The sequence below is a fragment of the Pan paniscus genome, chromosome 11, assembly GCF_029289425.2.
Source record: "Pan paniscus chromosome 11, NHGRI_mPanPan1-v2.0_pri, whole genome shotgun sequence".
In the NCBI taxonomy this organism is placed as follows: domain Eukaryota; kingdom Metazoa; phylum Chordata; class Mammalia; order Primates; family Hominidae; genus Pan; species Pan paniscus.
Window position 1 is genome coordinate 27,884,305 of NC_073260.2, and position 14,261 is coordinate 27,898,565.

The 14,261-nt window shown below is 44.4% G+C and overlaps 1 protein-coding gene across 9 annotated transcripts in view; it reads right to left on the minus strand.

The window, feature by feature from the left end:
* The window catches only part of ZNF483 (zinc finger protein 483), a 53,442-nt gene extending 39,944 nt beyond the window's left edge, over positions 1–13,498 (minus strand). For 3 of the 9 annotated variants that reach the window (XM_014346235.3, XM_055117254.2, XM_003810869.5), the window contains exons 1-5: positions 13,375–13,498; positions 10,812–11,354; positions 7,636–7,724; positions 4,728–4,854; positions 4,240–4,332 (exon numbers count right to left, since the gene is read on the minus strand). In XM_014346235.3, the coding sequence (XP_014201721.1) occupies positions 4,240–4,332; positions 4,728–4,854; positions 7,636–7,724; positions 10,812–11,226 (724 nt within the window). In that variant the 5' untranslated portion in view covers positions 11,227–11,354; positions 13,375–13,498. The other 6 variants (XM_055117257.2, XM_034967980.2, XM_055117256.2 and 3 more) reach the window with 4 other exon arrangements.
* Positions 13,499–14,261: the final 763 nt, after the last annotated feature.

Genomic DNA, 14,261 nt, shown 5'->3' on the forward strand with positions numbered 1-14,261 from the left:
AAAACAACTGTTGTCCTTTATTTATGTAATCACAGTTGACCCTTGAACAACACAGATTTGAACTGCAAGTGTCCACTTACAGGTGGTTTTTTTTTTTTTTCTAAGAGATGGGGTCTTGTTCTGTCATCCAGGCTGGAGTACAGTGGCATGATTATAGCTCACTGCAACCTCTAACCCCTGGGCTCAAGCAATCCTCTCACCACGGCACACACCACTGTGCCTGGCTGATGTTTAAATTTTTTGTAGAAACAGGGTCTCACTATGCTGCTCAGGCTGGTCTCAAACTCCTGGCTTCAAGTGGTCTTCCTGCTTTGGCCTCCCAAAGTGTTGAGATTACAGGTGGGAGCCGCCATGCCCAGCCCGTGGATTTTTTTCAATAAACATGTTAGAAAAATTTTTGGAGATTTGTGACAATTTGAAAAAACTTGCAGACAAACTGTGTAGCCTAGACATGTCAAAAAAAAAAAACAACCCCAAAAATGTATGTCATGTATTTTTAAGATATATAGATAGATACTAGTCTATTTTGTCATTTACTACTATAAAATGTACACAAATTATAAAGTTAAAATTTATCAAAACGTACACACACACTTAACAGGCCATACTTGGTGTCACTCACAGTCAAGAGAAATGTAAACAAATGTAAAGATACAGTATTAAATAATAACTGGGCCAGGCGCACTGGCTCACCCCCATAATCCCACCACTTTGGGAGGCCAAGGCAAGCAGTTTGTTTGAGCCCAGGAGTTGGAGACCAGCCTGAACAACATGACAAAACTCTACAAAAAATACAAAAATTAGCTGAACATGGTGGCATGTGCCTGTAATACCAGCTACTCAAGAGGCTGAGGTGAGAGGATCGCTTCAGCCCAGGAGGTGGAGGCTGTAGTGAGCCGTGATCATGCCACTGCACCCTAGCCTGAATGACAGAGCAAGACCCTGTCACAAAATAATAATAATAATAACTGCATAAAACTATAGTACATACTATACACTGTAATAATTTCATAGGCACCTCTTGTTGGTATTGCAATGAGCTCAAATGTCTGCTCTAAGTATCCACTTAAAATGCCAGGTAGGCCAGGCGCTGTGGCTCACGCCTGTAATCTCAGCACTTTAGGAAGCCAGGGCAGGAAGATCACTTGCGGTCAGGAGCTCGAGATCAACATGGTTAAACCCCGTCTCTACTGAAAATACAAAATTTAGCTGGGCGTGGTGGTGCATGCCTGTAATCACAGCTACTTGGTGGGCTGAGGCAGCAGAATCACTTGAACCCAGGAGGTGGAGGCTGCAGTGAGCTGACATCACGCCATTGCACTCCAGCCTGGGTGACAGAGTGAGACTCTGTCTCCAAAAAAAAAAAGCCACGTAATGCTAATCATCTCCACATAAGCAGTTTATGTCTCCAGGAAATTGCCTATCACCGTAAAAATGGATCTCTTGCAGTTCCCTCCTATTTTTCACTGTGTTTAGTGCAATACTGTAAATCTTGAATAACATCATGGGACCCATACAAAGTGCTGCTAGTAATGCTGGAAGTGCTCCCAACAAGCACAGAATAGTCATGATACTTCAAGAAAAAGCTGAACTGCTTGATATGTACCATAGACTGAGGTCTGCAGCTGCAATTGTCTGCCATTTCAGACAGACAACATAAACTTAGTGATCGATACACACAGTACAGTACCGTAAATGTTATTTTCTTTCTTGTCTTAATAGCATTTTTCTCTAGCTTACTAGAATATAGTATAAAAAACACATAACATATGTAATTATGTTTATGTTATCAATAAGGCTTCAGGTCAACAGTAGGCTATTAGTAGTTATGTTTTTGGAGAGTTAACGGTTATACATGGATTTTCAACTGTACGGGGGCAGGGGGGTGTGGTCAGTGCCCCTAATCCTGTAGTTCAAGGGTCAATTGTATACTGGAAACAGCCAATAAGTTGACTACAATAAATGTTTGAGAAGATGGAATAGAGCAAGATGGATCATTGCTTCTTTCTTTTAAGATAAACCAAGGTATTGATACATGTAATAACTTACTTTTGTTTTTATTTTTTGAGATGGAGTCTCGCTCTGTCGCCCAGGCTGGAGTGCTGTGGCGCGATCTCGGCTCACTGCAAGCTCCACTTCCCAGGTTCAAGCGATTCTCCTGCCTCAGCCTCCAGAGTAGCTGGGATTACAGGCGCCCACCACCAAGCCTGGCTAATTTTTTTTTTTTTTGTATTTTTAGTAGAGACGGGATTTCACCATGTTAGTCAGGATGGTCTTGATCTCCTGACCTCGTGATCTGCCTGCCTCAGCCTCCCAAAGTGCTGGGATTACAGGTGTGAGCCACCACGCTTGGCCTATTTTTATTTTTTTAAATGTAAATTTAATATATATATATAAATTGTGGCCGGGCACAGTGGCTCATGCCTGTAATCCCAGTACTTTGAGAGGCCAAGGCGGGTGGATCACTTGAGGTCAGGAGTGATCCACCTCCTTTCCATGGGGAAACGCCATCTCTACTAATAAAAATACAAAAAAAATTAGCTGGGCGTGGTGGCGCGTGCCTATAGTCCCAGCTAGTTGGGAGGCTGAGGCAGGAGAGAATTGCTTGAACCCAGGAGGCAGAGGTTGCAGTGAGCCAAGATCACGGCACTGCACTCCAGCCTGGGTAACTCTGTCTCAAAAAAAAAAAAAAAGAAGAAGAATATATATAAATTGTAAGATATAGGTAAGTATAAAAAAACCTAATCCTGGCCGGGCACGGTGGCTCATGCCTGTAATCCTAGCACTTCGGGAAGCTGAGGTAGGAGGATCAGGAGGTCAGGAGATCAAGACCATCCTGGCCAATATGGTGAAACCCCGCCTCTACTAAAAATACAAAAAAAATTAGCTTGGCGTGGTGGCACATGCTTGTAGTCCCAGCTACTTGGGAGGCCGAGGCAAGAGAATCACTTGAACCTGGGAGGCAGAGGTTGCAGTGAGCTGAGACTGCACCACTGCACTCCAGCCTGGTGACAGAGCAAGACTCCATCTCAAGAAAACAAAACAAAACCTAATTCTTCAAAGATAACCAGTGTTAACATGAATGTTTTCCAGATATTAAAAATCCATATACTCTATGTATTCAGGCATGTATTTATATGTACATTTTTTCCCTTTAACAAAAATGGAATTATTATACATGCTGTCCACTGGATGAATTCCTACTTATCCTTCAAGATTCAACTCAAATGCTAATTAAAACCTTGCTTCTGTATATTCCCACAGCTCCTTATACACATGCTTGATATAGTATGCATCAGTGTTAACACTCTTGTTTCGATACGTTCTCTAGTGTCCATAAAAATGCACCACTCACACCTCCCCCTGCGGGGATATTACCTGACAACCCCTGCTGCTGCTCTATGAATCCAATACTGCATTCACACCAATTCCCACGAGTTGCTCCCAGTCAATGATGGAGTACAGGATACTTACACAGGCCCATTTCTTTGAGACACAGGACTCCTCTGATAGGTAACTATGGCAAGGACTCCTGTTTGGCCCTGCCTAAACTTTTTTGGAACTGCACTGCAGCCGGGCGCGGTGGCTCATACCTGTAATCCCAGCACTTTGGGAGGCCGAGGCAGGCCGATCACGAGGTCAGGAGTTCAAGACTACCCTGTACAACATGGTGAAACCCCATCTCTACTAAAAATACAAAAAATTAGCCAGGCTTGGTGGCAGGCGCCTGTAATCTCAGCTACTCAGGAGGCTGAGGCAGGAGAATCACTTGAACCCGGGAGGCGGAGGTTGCAGTGAGCCGAGATCGCGCCACTACACTCTAGCTCGGGAGACGGTGTGAGACTCCGACTCAAAAAAAAAAAAAAAAAAAAAAGATAGAACGACACTTTAGTCTAAGACTTTTCCTACCCAATCTGCCCTCCTTCCTGTTCTCATTCACAGGGGTTAGACCAGCATTATGCTCTGATGGCTATTCCGGCTTCTTCTAGTTCCTTCCTCATTTTCCTTCACTGAATCTTTCTCCAGTAAAGATCTTACATGGCTAATCATGTCCTGGCATCTATTCAGAGGACCCAAACCAAGTCTCCCCCACTAAAATGAACATTTCAGGAAGGCAAGGGCTCTATTCTAATCATCTTTGTATTTTAGTATCTAGGCAGCCCAACATTTCAAAGAGTCTTCTCAACAGACTTGCTAAACAACTGCTTTAATTTCGTTGTGTATTTTTCACCAACTCACCTAGTCGGGAGCCTTTTGAGACTTCTTCCAGCAGCCATGGCAATTCAACCCACTTTAGCTGGGAAATCAACTCTAATTTTGAAACTGGAAAGTCTGCTCATAGAGAAAAGAACAGAAAATTGCTGTTTTGCATAGAGTAAAGATATCCCAGCATTCACATATAGCCTCTGGTTCTCCAAGGAAGATAAAAACATGCTACCAAAATACACAGACATAAATACTGGAACTTGAGACAAAAATGGGAAAAGGTATTCCACTGATGAAATCAAAATGATGCTTCACATTTCCAATTCAATGAAGCAAAGACCTTTTCTAGAAGATACACTGCAGAAAAGCACATTTTCAGAACCAGTTTTTAGGATTAGTCCTATCAGTCCCTGGGTCCCCAGCCAAAACCAAGTACTTCACATAGCACTTACCTTTCAATAAAAGGGAACAAAAAGAGACCCAAGGTTAAACGCTAGGTAATGAAGAAAAGGTGTCTTTACCCAGAAATTCTAGGTTCCTGAGGTTTTCCAGTAGCACTTCCTTATATAGCTCCTTTTGAAAAGGCTCCAGCTTCTTCCACTCTCCTCTTGAAAAGGTCACAGCTACATCCTTCAATGTTATAGATTCCTAGAACACCAAACAGCTCTTTTGTATTGGATTATTCCCAAATAGAACCTAAGTACTTTTTTTTTTTTGAGACAGGCTATTATGGCTCTGTCGCCCGTGTTAGAGTGCAGTGGTGCTTCATGGTTCACTGCAGGCTCAACCTCCTGGACTCAAGTGATCCTCCCACCAGTAGCTGGGACTGCAGGCACGTGCCACCATGCTTGGCTTATTTTTAAATTTTTTGTAGAGGCATTGTCTCACTATTTGCCCAGGCTGGTCTCAAACTCTTGGGCTCAAGTAATCCTCTGTCCTCTACCTCCCAGAGCACTGGGATTACAGGCCTGAGCCACTGTGCCCAGCCTGGATAGGATATAAAGAATGGTTTGGATAGCATGCAAGTTTTTAAGAATTCCAAAGAAAGCTACGGAGTGGCTAATCATTCTATGACTGTTATAAGTGATTCAGAACAAGGGTATTACACAATCCCTGCCTCTTCCATTCAGTCTCTAGTGTTAAATACTGTACAAGAATTATCTGGAATGTGTAACATTGATCAAGTTCACCCTAACACATAGATTTCTAGGACTAAAATATTAAATGAAGGGTATGATTTACATTCCTGAACCCTAAATTTGCAGAATTAATGTAAGCTTACTACAGGTAATAACCGTATAATAATATCTGCAACTACATTCCAAATTTTAACTTCCAATTATGAGCAGCAATTATCTTCCATCATATTCAGAGAATCTATGTTCAACAACATACTGACACTTGCAATTACTTCACAATTACAAACAAGAATACTGACTCACTAAAATACACTTTCCTTTTTTTTCTTTTTTTTTTTTTTGAGACGGAGTCTCACTGTGTTGCCCAGGCTGGAGTGCAGTGGCATGATCTCAGCTCACTGCAACCTCCGCCTCCTGGGTTCAAGCGATTCTCATGCCTCAGCCTCTCAAGTAGCTGGGATTACAGGCATGCACCAACGCACCCAGTTAATTTTTGAAATACACTTTCTATAGCATTCTCTGCATGCTTTTTATAAGGCAGTAGAGCCGAATGGCTATTGGTATGTGTATTACCTTCCTCTGGGAGCTGTAACAAATTCCCATAACCTTGGTGACTCAAAATAGGAATTTGTTCTCTCACAGTTCTGGAGGCCAGAAGTCTGAGATCTAGGTGTTGGCAGGGCTGTGCTCCCTTCAGAGGCTCTGGGGGATAATCTGTTCCTTGCCTCTTCCTGCTTCTGGTGGCTGCCACAGTTCCTTGTCTTACGGCCCTATCACTCCAAACTCTGCCTAACTCTTCACATCACCTTCTCTTTGTGTTTTCAATCTCCTCCTGCCTCTCTAGCAAGGACACTTCGGATGGCATTTAAGGCCCACCTACATAATCCAGAATAAATTCCTCATCTTGTTTTCTTTTCGTGAGACTGGGTCTCACTTTGTTACCCAGGCTGGAGTACGGTGGCGTAATCATAGCTCACTGCAGCCTCAACCTCCCAGGCTCAAGTGTAAGACTATCTTTCCCCCTTACAGCTCTACCACCTCAGATCCCAGGTAGCTGAGACCACAGGTATGTGACTATGCCCAGCTAATTTTTAAAATTTTTTATATAGACGAGGGTCTCGCTATGTTGCCCAGACTGCTCTCGAACTCCCAGGCTCAAGCAATCCTCCCACCTCGGCCTCCCAAAGTGATGGGATTACAGGCATGATCCACTGTACCCAGCCAAGGATGTTCTTTATCATGTTAAGATTTAAGGACATGTATTTCTGTCTGGGCACAGTGGCTAATGCCTGTAATCACAATGCTGTGGGAGGCCAAGGGAGAGGACTGCTTGAGGTCAGGAGTTCAAGACTGGCCTGGGCAACACAGCAAGACCCCAACTCTACAAAAAATATTTTAAAATGAGCTGGGCACAGTGGCGTGCGCCAGTTGTCCCAGCTACTCATGAGGCTGAGGAGGGAGGATGGCTTGAACCCAGGACTTCAAGGTTGCAGTGAGCTATGCTTGCACCACTGCACTCCACTCCAGCCTAGATGACAGAACAAGACCCCATCTCTTAAAAAGAAAAAGAGCAAGGCTGGATGCAGTGGCTCACACCTGTAATCCCAGCACTTTGGGAGGCTGAGATGGGTGGATCACCTAGGTCAGGAGTTTGAGATCAGCCTGGCCAACATGGTGAAACCCCGTCTCTACTAAAAATACAAAAATTAGCCGGGCATGGTGGCAGGAGCCTATAATCCCAGCTACTCAGGAGGCTGAGGCAGGAGAATCGCTTGAACCTGGGAGGCGGAGGCTGCAGTGAGCCGAGATACCGCCACTGCACTCCAGCCTGGGCAATGGAGTAAAACTCTGTCTCAAGAAAGAAAAAAAAAAAAAGAAGGAAATGAACTTCTATTTCACCTGACTAATTTTAATAGTGGTAACTGCTGAATTTTAGTAAGTGTTTTTGTTTCATTACAATCAGACTCATGGCATTCTGTGAACTGAAACAAAATTGCATGTGGAAAATGAGGCATCAGTTCCTTGAAAGGGAGATTACATTTATTCTATTTTTTTTAGAGACAGGGTCTTGCTCTGTTGCCCAGGCTGGAAGGCAGCAGTGGCATGATCATAGCTCACTGCAACCCTGAACTCTTGGGCTCAAGCGATCTTCCTGCCTCAGCCTCCCAAAGTGCTGGGATTACAGGTGTAAGCCACCGTGCCTAGCCTTTTATTTTTATATCTTTATACCACTCAGTAGGAGCTCAATTAAGTATTCACTTAGGAATAAAAACCATCAAAGGAAACTTACACAGGACTCAGTATTGGGACAAACAGTGACCATTTTATCCTCTTTTGAGTTCTCCTCTTGGGAAACAGTAGAATCTTGAGAGACTGGATCTAGGAAAGGGGAGAAAACCAGTCCAGTCGTTCATACAGATTCCTCAGACTAAAAATCTTTATATATATATATATATACACTTCTAAGTGATAAACAGGAAAAAAACTAAGTCAGTTTCTCCTACTATACTCACAACACAAAATAATTCTGTGACTCCAGATATGTGGGGGTGTTTCCCCCACACCCAGCAGGCAATTCTGTGTTGGACTCCCCAGCAGGCACCAGCTGGGTGTCCTCTAATTCATTTCTAACGCTATCTACCTGGAGATAGCATCAGTTCCCAAAGGTTAAGGCCTCAGTCCAAGACTGACCTCCACTTCAGATGCCAGTCTCATGTCCGACCCTCCAGGGCTTTTGACCAACAAGATACAAATTGGGGTTCCCATGAGCCCCTCCCTGGGTTCCAATAATTTGCTAGAGTGGCTCACATAACACTTTACTTACGTTTACTGGTTTAATGTAAAGGGTATTACAAAGGATACAGATGAACAGCCAGATGGATGAGGCATTGCATAGGGCAAGGGGCTTGCTGCTTCCATGCCATCTCTGGGTACACAGCTCTCCAGGAACTGCCACGTGGTTAGCTATCTGGAAACTCTCATGAGCTGTGTCCTTTCGGGTTTTTATGGAAGCTTCATAGACAGGCATGACTGATTAAATCACTGGTCCTGTGATCAACTCAACCTTCAGTCCCTCTCCCCTTTGACAGGTTGGGGGGTGGAGCTGAGTTCCAACCCTCTAAGCACTGGGTTGGTTCCCCTGGCAACCAGCACCCTTCCCCAATTCCAGGGTTATCTAAGGACTTTCCAAAAATCACCTCATTAACATAAACTCAAGTGTGGTTAAAAGGGGCTTATTATAAATAACAAAAAGACTGTCTTTCTCCTTTATAGCTCAGGAGCTGTTTCAGGAACCACGGACAAAAGGCCAAATATTTTAACAAAAGATACTCTTACTGCTCTAATCACCCAGGAAATTACAAGGGTTCTAAGGGCCCTGAGCCTCTCTGGATAAAAAGGTCAGAAGAAACAAAAAGTTGTCCCACTCTTTAAAATAGAGAACAGCCATAGATAAAAGTTTCCTGTGAAAACCTAGGCATTTCCTCTTAGCTCATATAAAAATCTTTTCAAATCCTAAGCTCACGAAAACTTCTTTCTATATACCCTCAGTTTAAAAATATTTAATTTGAACAATAATGAATTTTGAAGTATCCTAATTTAAAAGATGTAGTAAGGTAAAACTGTGTATTCTTCATAGTCCTAGTACAAAGCCTTGCTCAAGAGTTGCTCAAACCTGCTAACTGAATGAAAGCACCAGGTTAGTCTCAAGAGTTGACTCCACCAGATTCCTTAAGACAGAGAAGAGGCATCTAATAAACTCATAGGAACTAAATGTATGCAGTATCTTCAGATTGGCCCATTCTGGGCATACTGCCTATGAGTGATCCCTGCTCCACAAGGAGCAGTAAAAAATACATACATAAAAACCCTAGGATGTCAACAGCTCTTTTTCAATTAAGAAAAATTATTTTTTCAAATCATACTCTACCTTCTTATGAAAAGAATTTTAGGCAAATTTAGTGATTAGACAATCAATAAAAATTAAGAATTAGAATTACGTAATCAAAGAGTAAAGTGGGGTGAATTTAAGAAAACTGTTACACCCTACAGAATCCTAGAAATCAATCCTTTTTTTTTTTTTTTTTTTTTTTTTGAGACGGAGTTTCGCTGTTATTGCCCAGGCTGGGGTGCAATGGCGTGATCTTGGCTCACTCCACCTCCCGGGTTCAAGCGATTCTCCTGCCTCAGCCTCCAGAGTAGCTGGGATTACAGGCGTGCACCACCACACCTGGCTGAGTTTGTATTTTTGTAGAGACGGGGTTTCTCCATGTTGGTATGGCTGGTCTCAAACTCCTGACCTCGGGTGATCCACCCGCCTAGGCCTCCCGAAGTGCTGGGATTACAGGTGTGAGCCACCGTACCCGGCCCGAAATCAATTCTTTATTGCAGGGGCCTCCACAAAGAGGCCCTAATTTTGTAGAAGCATGACACTTCAGTGACAAATCACAGAGGAGTCAGGAAACCCAAATTTGAGATACACTAATTAGCTGCGTGATGGCGAATTAAGTGTATGGAGGTAAATACTATTTATTTCCCTATCTCAGAACTCTTCCAGAATACAAACTGTCACACATATATGTCAGGAGCCCTATGGTAAATAATATACTACAAATATTCCAAATATATTTGGAATGCAAATATTCCAAATATATTTGGAATGCAAATATTCCAAATATTTGTAGCATATTACACTGCAAAATACAAATATTTGTATCATATTTGAGAACATAAATAGCTACAAATTTGAGAAAAAAGGCGAGCCACATTCCCTGAAAGGACTACTCACCCTAGAAGACTTTACATCAATATTTTATAATGATATCACCGTAATTCAGTTTATAGTTTAACATTTATATTTATAATATGTAATTACATACATATATCCAGGTTTTCCTGCCCTAAGGCTGTGGAACTGCACTATAAAATAGTTACTAGTCGCATGTGGCTATTTAAACTTTAAATTTGATTTAAAAAATTCAGTTCCTTATTTGCACTAGCTGCTTTTCATGTACTTGAATTGCAAAACAGTGCAGAAACATTTCCATCAGCAAAGACACTCACAGCCACCCTCTAGCAACGTGCTAGTCCACACAATGGAACTAGGCATTAGGGCCTGAGCTGGTTGATTTGCCTGTGACTCCAAACACTTTCACAGATAACTTGTGTTCTTGAAGGGGATGGGAAAGAAATTACTATTTCTTGAGCATCCACCATATATTATATCCTATCTTGTCTCACCTTTACAAGAAAACTACAAATCCCTTTTTAACAGATAAAAATATTTACATTCTGAGAGTTTACACAGCTTGCCCAAAATCACACAGTAAATGGCAGGGCTGATTCAAACCCAGTCCCAACTTCTAACCTCAGACTCCTCTTTAGCAGTAAATTGCCTTCTTTTGAGGAATTTACTTTCGGACTTTGAGGCAATGTCTCCCGCTTCCTCCCTCCATCTATAAATCTCACCTTCTTTTTCTTCAAGCATCTGGGTCAAATCTTCTATTAGGGTCACCACTTCCTCACTACTCTCAGGATGTTGTGACTTTACCCAAATCCTGATCTCCCCAGGCAAAATGGTCAGGAACTGCTCAAACACCAGAAGCTCTAAAATCTGTTCTTTCGTGTGAATGTCTGGTCTCAGCCACTGATTGCAGAGCTCCCAGAGTTGACTCAGAGCTTTCCTGGGTCCAGCTACTTCTGAGTAACAAAACCACCTAAACCTCTGTCTGAAAGACTCTGCATCAGCAGCATTTCCTCTTAAAATAGCTTCTTGTTCCCCAGAAGTAACCACTCTTGGGACCTCATTTTGTTCAGTCGAGGCCAGAGTTTGAGGTTCTGGTGAGATGGCTGTCATCTTGTTCAAGGGCACTACAGCTTGCATTGTGTCTCAGGGGCAGGAATCCAGTCCCTTCACACTCTAGTTGAGTATCAGTACAGTCCACCAACAGGCACTATACACAGCCAGGAATATCAAAGGTTCCAGGAATCCAGTTTACAGTCCTGCAGAAACTGTCAAGAAGAAATATTAAGGCATTAAATAAGTAAAAAAACTGTTGTTAGTCCTAAAAACATCGTTCTTGGTTTGGTTCAGAGAAATATATCCACACACATACCAGCAAAGGCCTAGAAAAGCCCTGCTCAATTAAAAGGATAATTTTCTTTCTTTTTTTTTTTTTTTTTTTTGAGACGGAGTTTCGCTCTTGGTGCCCAGGCTGGAGTGAAGTGGTGCGATCTCGGCTCACTGCAATCTCTGCCCCGGCTGGGTTCAAGTGATTCTCCTGCCTCAGCCTCTTGAGTAGCTGGGATTATAGGCGCCCACCACCATGCCCGGCTAAGTTTTGTATTTTTAGTAGAGACGGGGTTTCGCCATGTTGGTCAGGCTAGTCTTGAACTCCTGACTTCAGGCGATCCACCCACCTCAGCCTCCCAAAGTGTCAGGATTACAGGCGTGAGCCACCGTGCCCAGCCATAATTTTCTTTATAGTCAAAAACCAGGGAGCTACTTAAGGGTTAAGGAAACAGTTGCTTTAGATTCAATACTCCTCCTAAACAAAATGTTATCAGAAAAGGTTCACAAGGGGACCCAGTCACAAAGCTATTTAACAACTCCTACCCTTTCTTAATGAAAGGGCACACATTTCTCACCAGTTGCTCAACTCAGAAGCTCAATTTAATATTTGACTTTAAAATTTCTCTTCCTCCTTACTTCTCCCATCAATCGCCAAGTTCTGGCGATTTTATTTCCTAAGAACCTCTCCATTCTATCCTACTGAAACTGCCTAAGTACAGGGTTCTTCACTCCAGTCTCACACTGTGGCCAAAAAATTCCTTCTAACATGCAAAATATGATCTTATCACTCCCCGGCTTACAGTCCCTCCCCAGCCACCGAACTGTCCCTCGATAAAGTTCACATGCAGGGACCATGGCATTGTGATCTAGAGACACCGTCTGATGACCTCACCTCTTGAGCTCTAGCTACCCGATTGACACTACAGCCATAAATTAGTATCTCCTCTCTCTCTACATACTCTCCTAGCCTTTGCACCAAGGCTATTCCCTCTCCTCGGAATGTTGCTTTCTTTCTCCTACCAAACTTTTATTCGTTCTTTAAAGCCTGACTCCTTTCAACTGTCACTTCTGGTGTGATGCTCTGCTTGATCCCAAAGCACTCCTTTGCACACAGACTGCCCTGTGTTGCATGCATTCATTCATTCTACAAGTGACTGAGCAACTACAATGAGCTGGAACGGGACCAGGGGCCATGAGCTGCGGGGCCAGGCGTGGACAGGCCTGAAAGGGTCCTCACGCTCACAGAGGGTCCAGGAAATGACAATACAGCCGGAGCGGGACTACAATGCGACAAGTGAAGGATGTGACAGCCTCGCATTGCAACTACCATACCAATAACAACCCACTTCCGAGTACAGCGCCCGGCACACAGCAGCATGACGTCATTTATTCCTCTGCCAAATATTAGGCGCCCACCACGTACCTGGCGCCGTGCTGGGCACCTGGGGCTCCGCGATGACTAAGACACTCGGCTCCGTCTACAGGGAGTTTACATAGGAGGCCCGGTGAAAATGTGACGCAGCCAGAGGATCTCAACCAGAGGGAAGAAAAAAGGAGAGATTTCACCCCCCAGCGGTCCTCTGGCAATGTCTGGACACATTTTTGGTTAGCTCGACTGGGACGAGAGGTGGTACCGTTACCTAACGGGCAGAACCAGTGACGCTGTTACACATCCTGCAACAACGGGAGAGCCTCCCCCTCACCGCCACACCACACAAACAAAACAAGGCATTATCCCGCCCAAAATGTCAACAGTGCCCAAGTGGCGCACGGAGGGATGGAGGGAAGCCAACGGCCCCATCCCGCAGCGGAGTGCGCACCTCCCACAGAAGCAGCAGCAGCAGCGCAGCGCACAGCCCGTTGGTAGGCTGCTCCCGGCCCCCATCCCGCCCCAGGTGCGCCCTCGGAGCCGGCGACCCGGCCACGGCCCCGAAACTCGGGGCCCGGGACGACCAGTACCTGCATCAGCATCCGCAAACAGCACCAACGCCACCGCAAACAGCTTCCAGAAGCTTGTCCCGCAGCGAGTGCGCGCGCAAGCCTGCGGGGACCACTGCGCCTGCGCAGAGGCGCTGAACCGGACTCCCCGAACGCGCTCGTGCAGCTTTCCGAAAGTCTGCGCTTTCCATAGGCTCCCACCTGCCTGTTGCGCATGGTCACTGGGAAGCGGCTAGTGGGCTCGGCTGCAGAATTATTGCTGCGCCAGAGGCTCAGAGGCCTAGAATCATATGAGGTTTGCAGATCCAGGAGGCTCCGTCTGTTTAGTAACCTCAGACCTTCCCTACCCGCTCCCATCACTTCCATTCCCTGAAATCTAAGGTGGAAAAATCCACCGCAGAAGCATATTACCGATGCATTTAATGCAAGCCATAATTAATGCCACAACTTGAGTTAAACACATATTAATCTTATGACTTCCACACCTGCCCCCATGGTCCAGTCCACCCTCATGGCTCACCTGGATTATTGCAATAGCTTCTTGATTATACCTTACTTCTCTTGGCTATTCTCCACAGCCAGACGGACGTTTTAAAAACGTCAAATTATGACCCTCCTTTGCTTAAAACCCTGCAATGGTTTCCCATTTCACTCAGAGTTAAAACCCAAGTCTTTATAGTGGCCTACAAGGCCTGATGGAATCTAGCCCCTGTAACCTCCCGCACCTCTTCCCCACTTTCCTGCTCCAATCTTGATAGACCCCTTCCTCTTCTTGTAACCTGCCGGGTACTTCCGGCTGACCTGCTCCTTCCCTAAGTGGCCATACGGCCCGCTCTCTCATCCCTTCAGGTCTTCTCAATGAAGCTCTCCCACCATTCCACTTAAATAGGAATCCCACCTTACTCTTG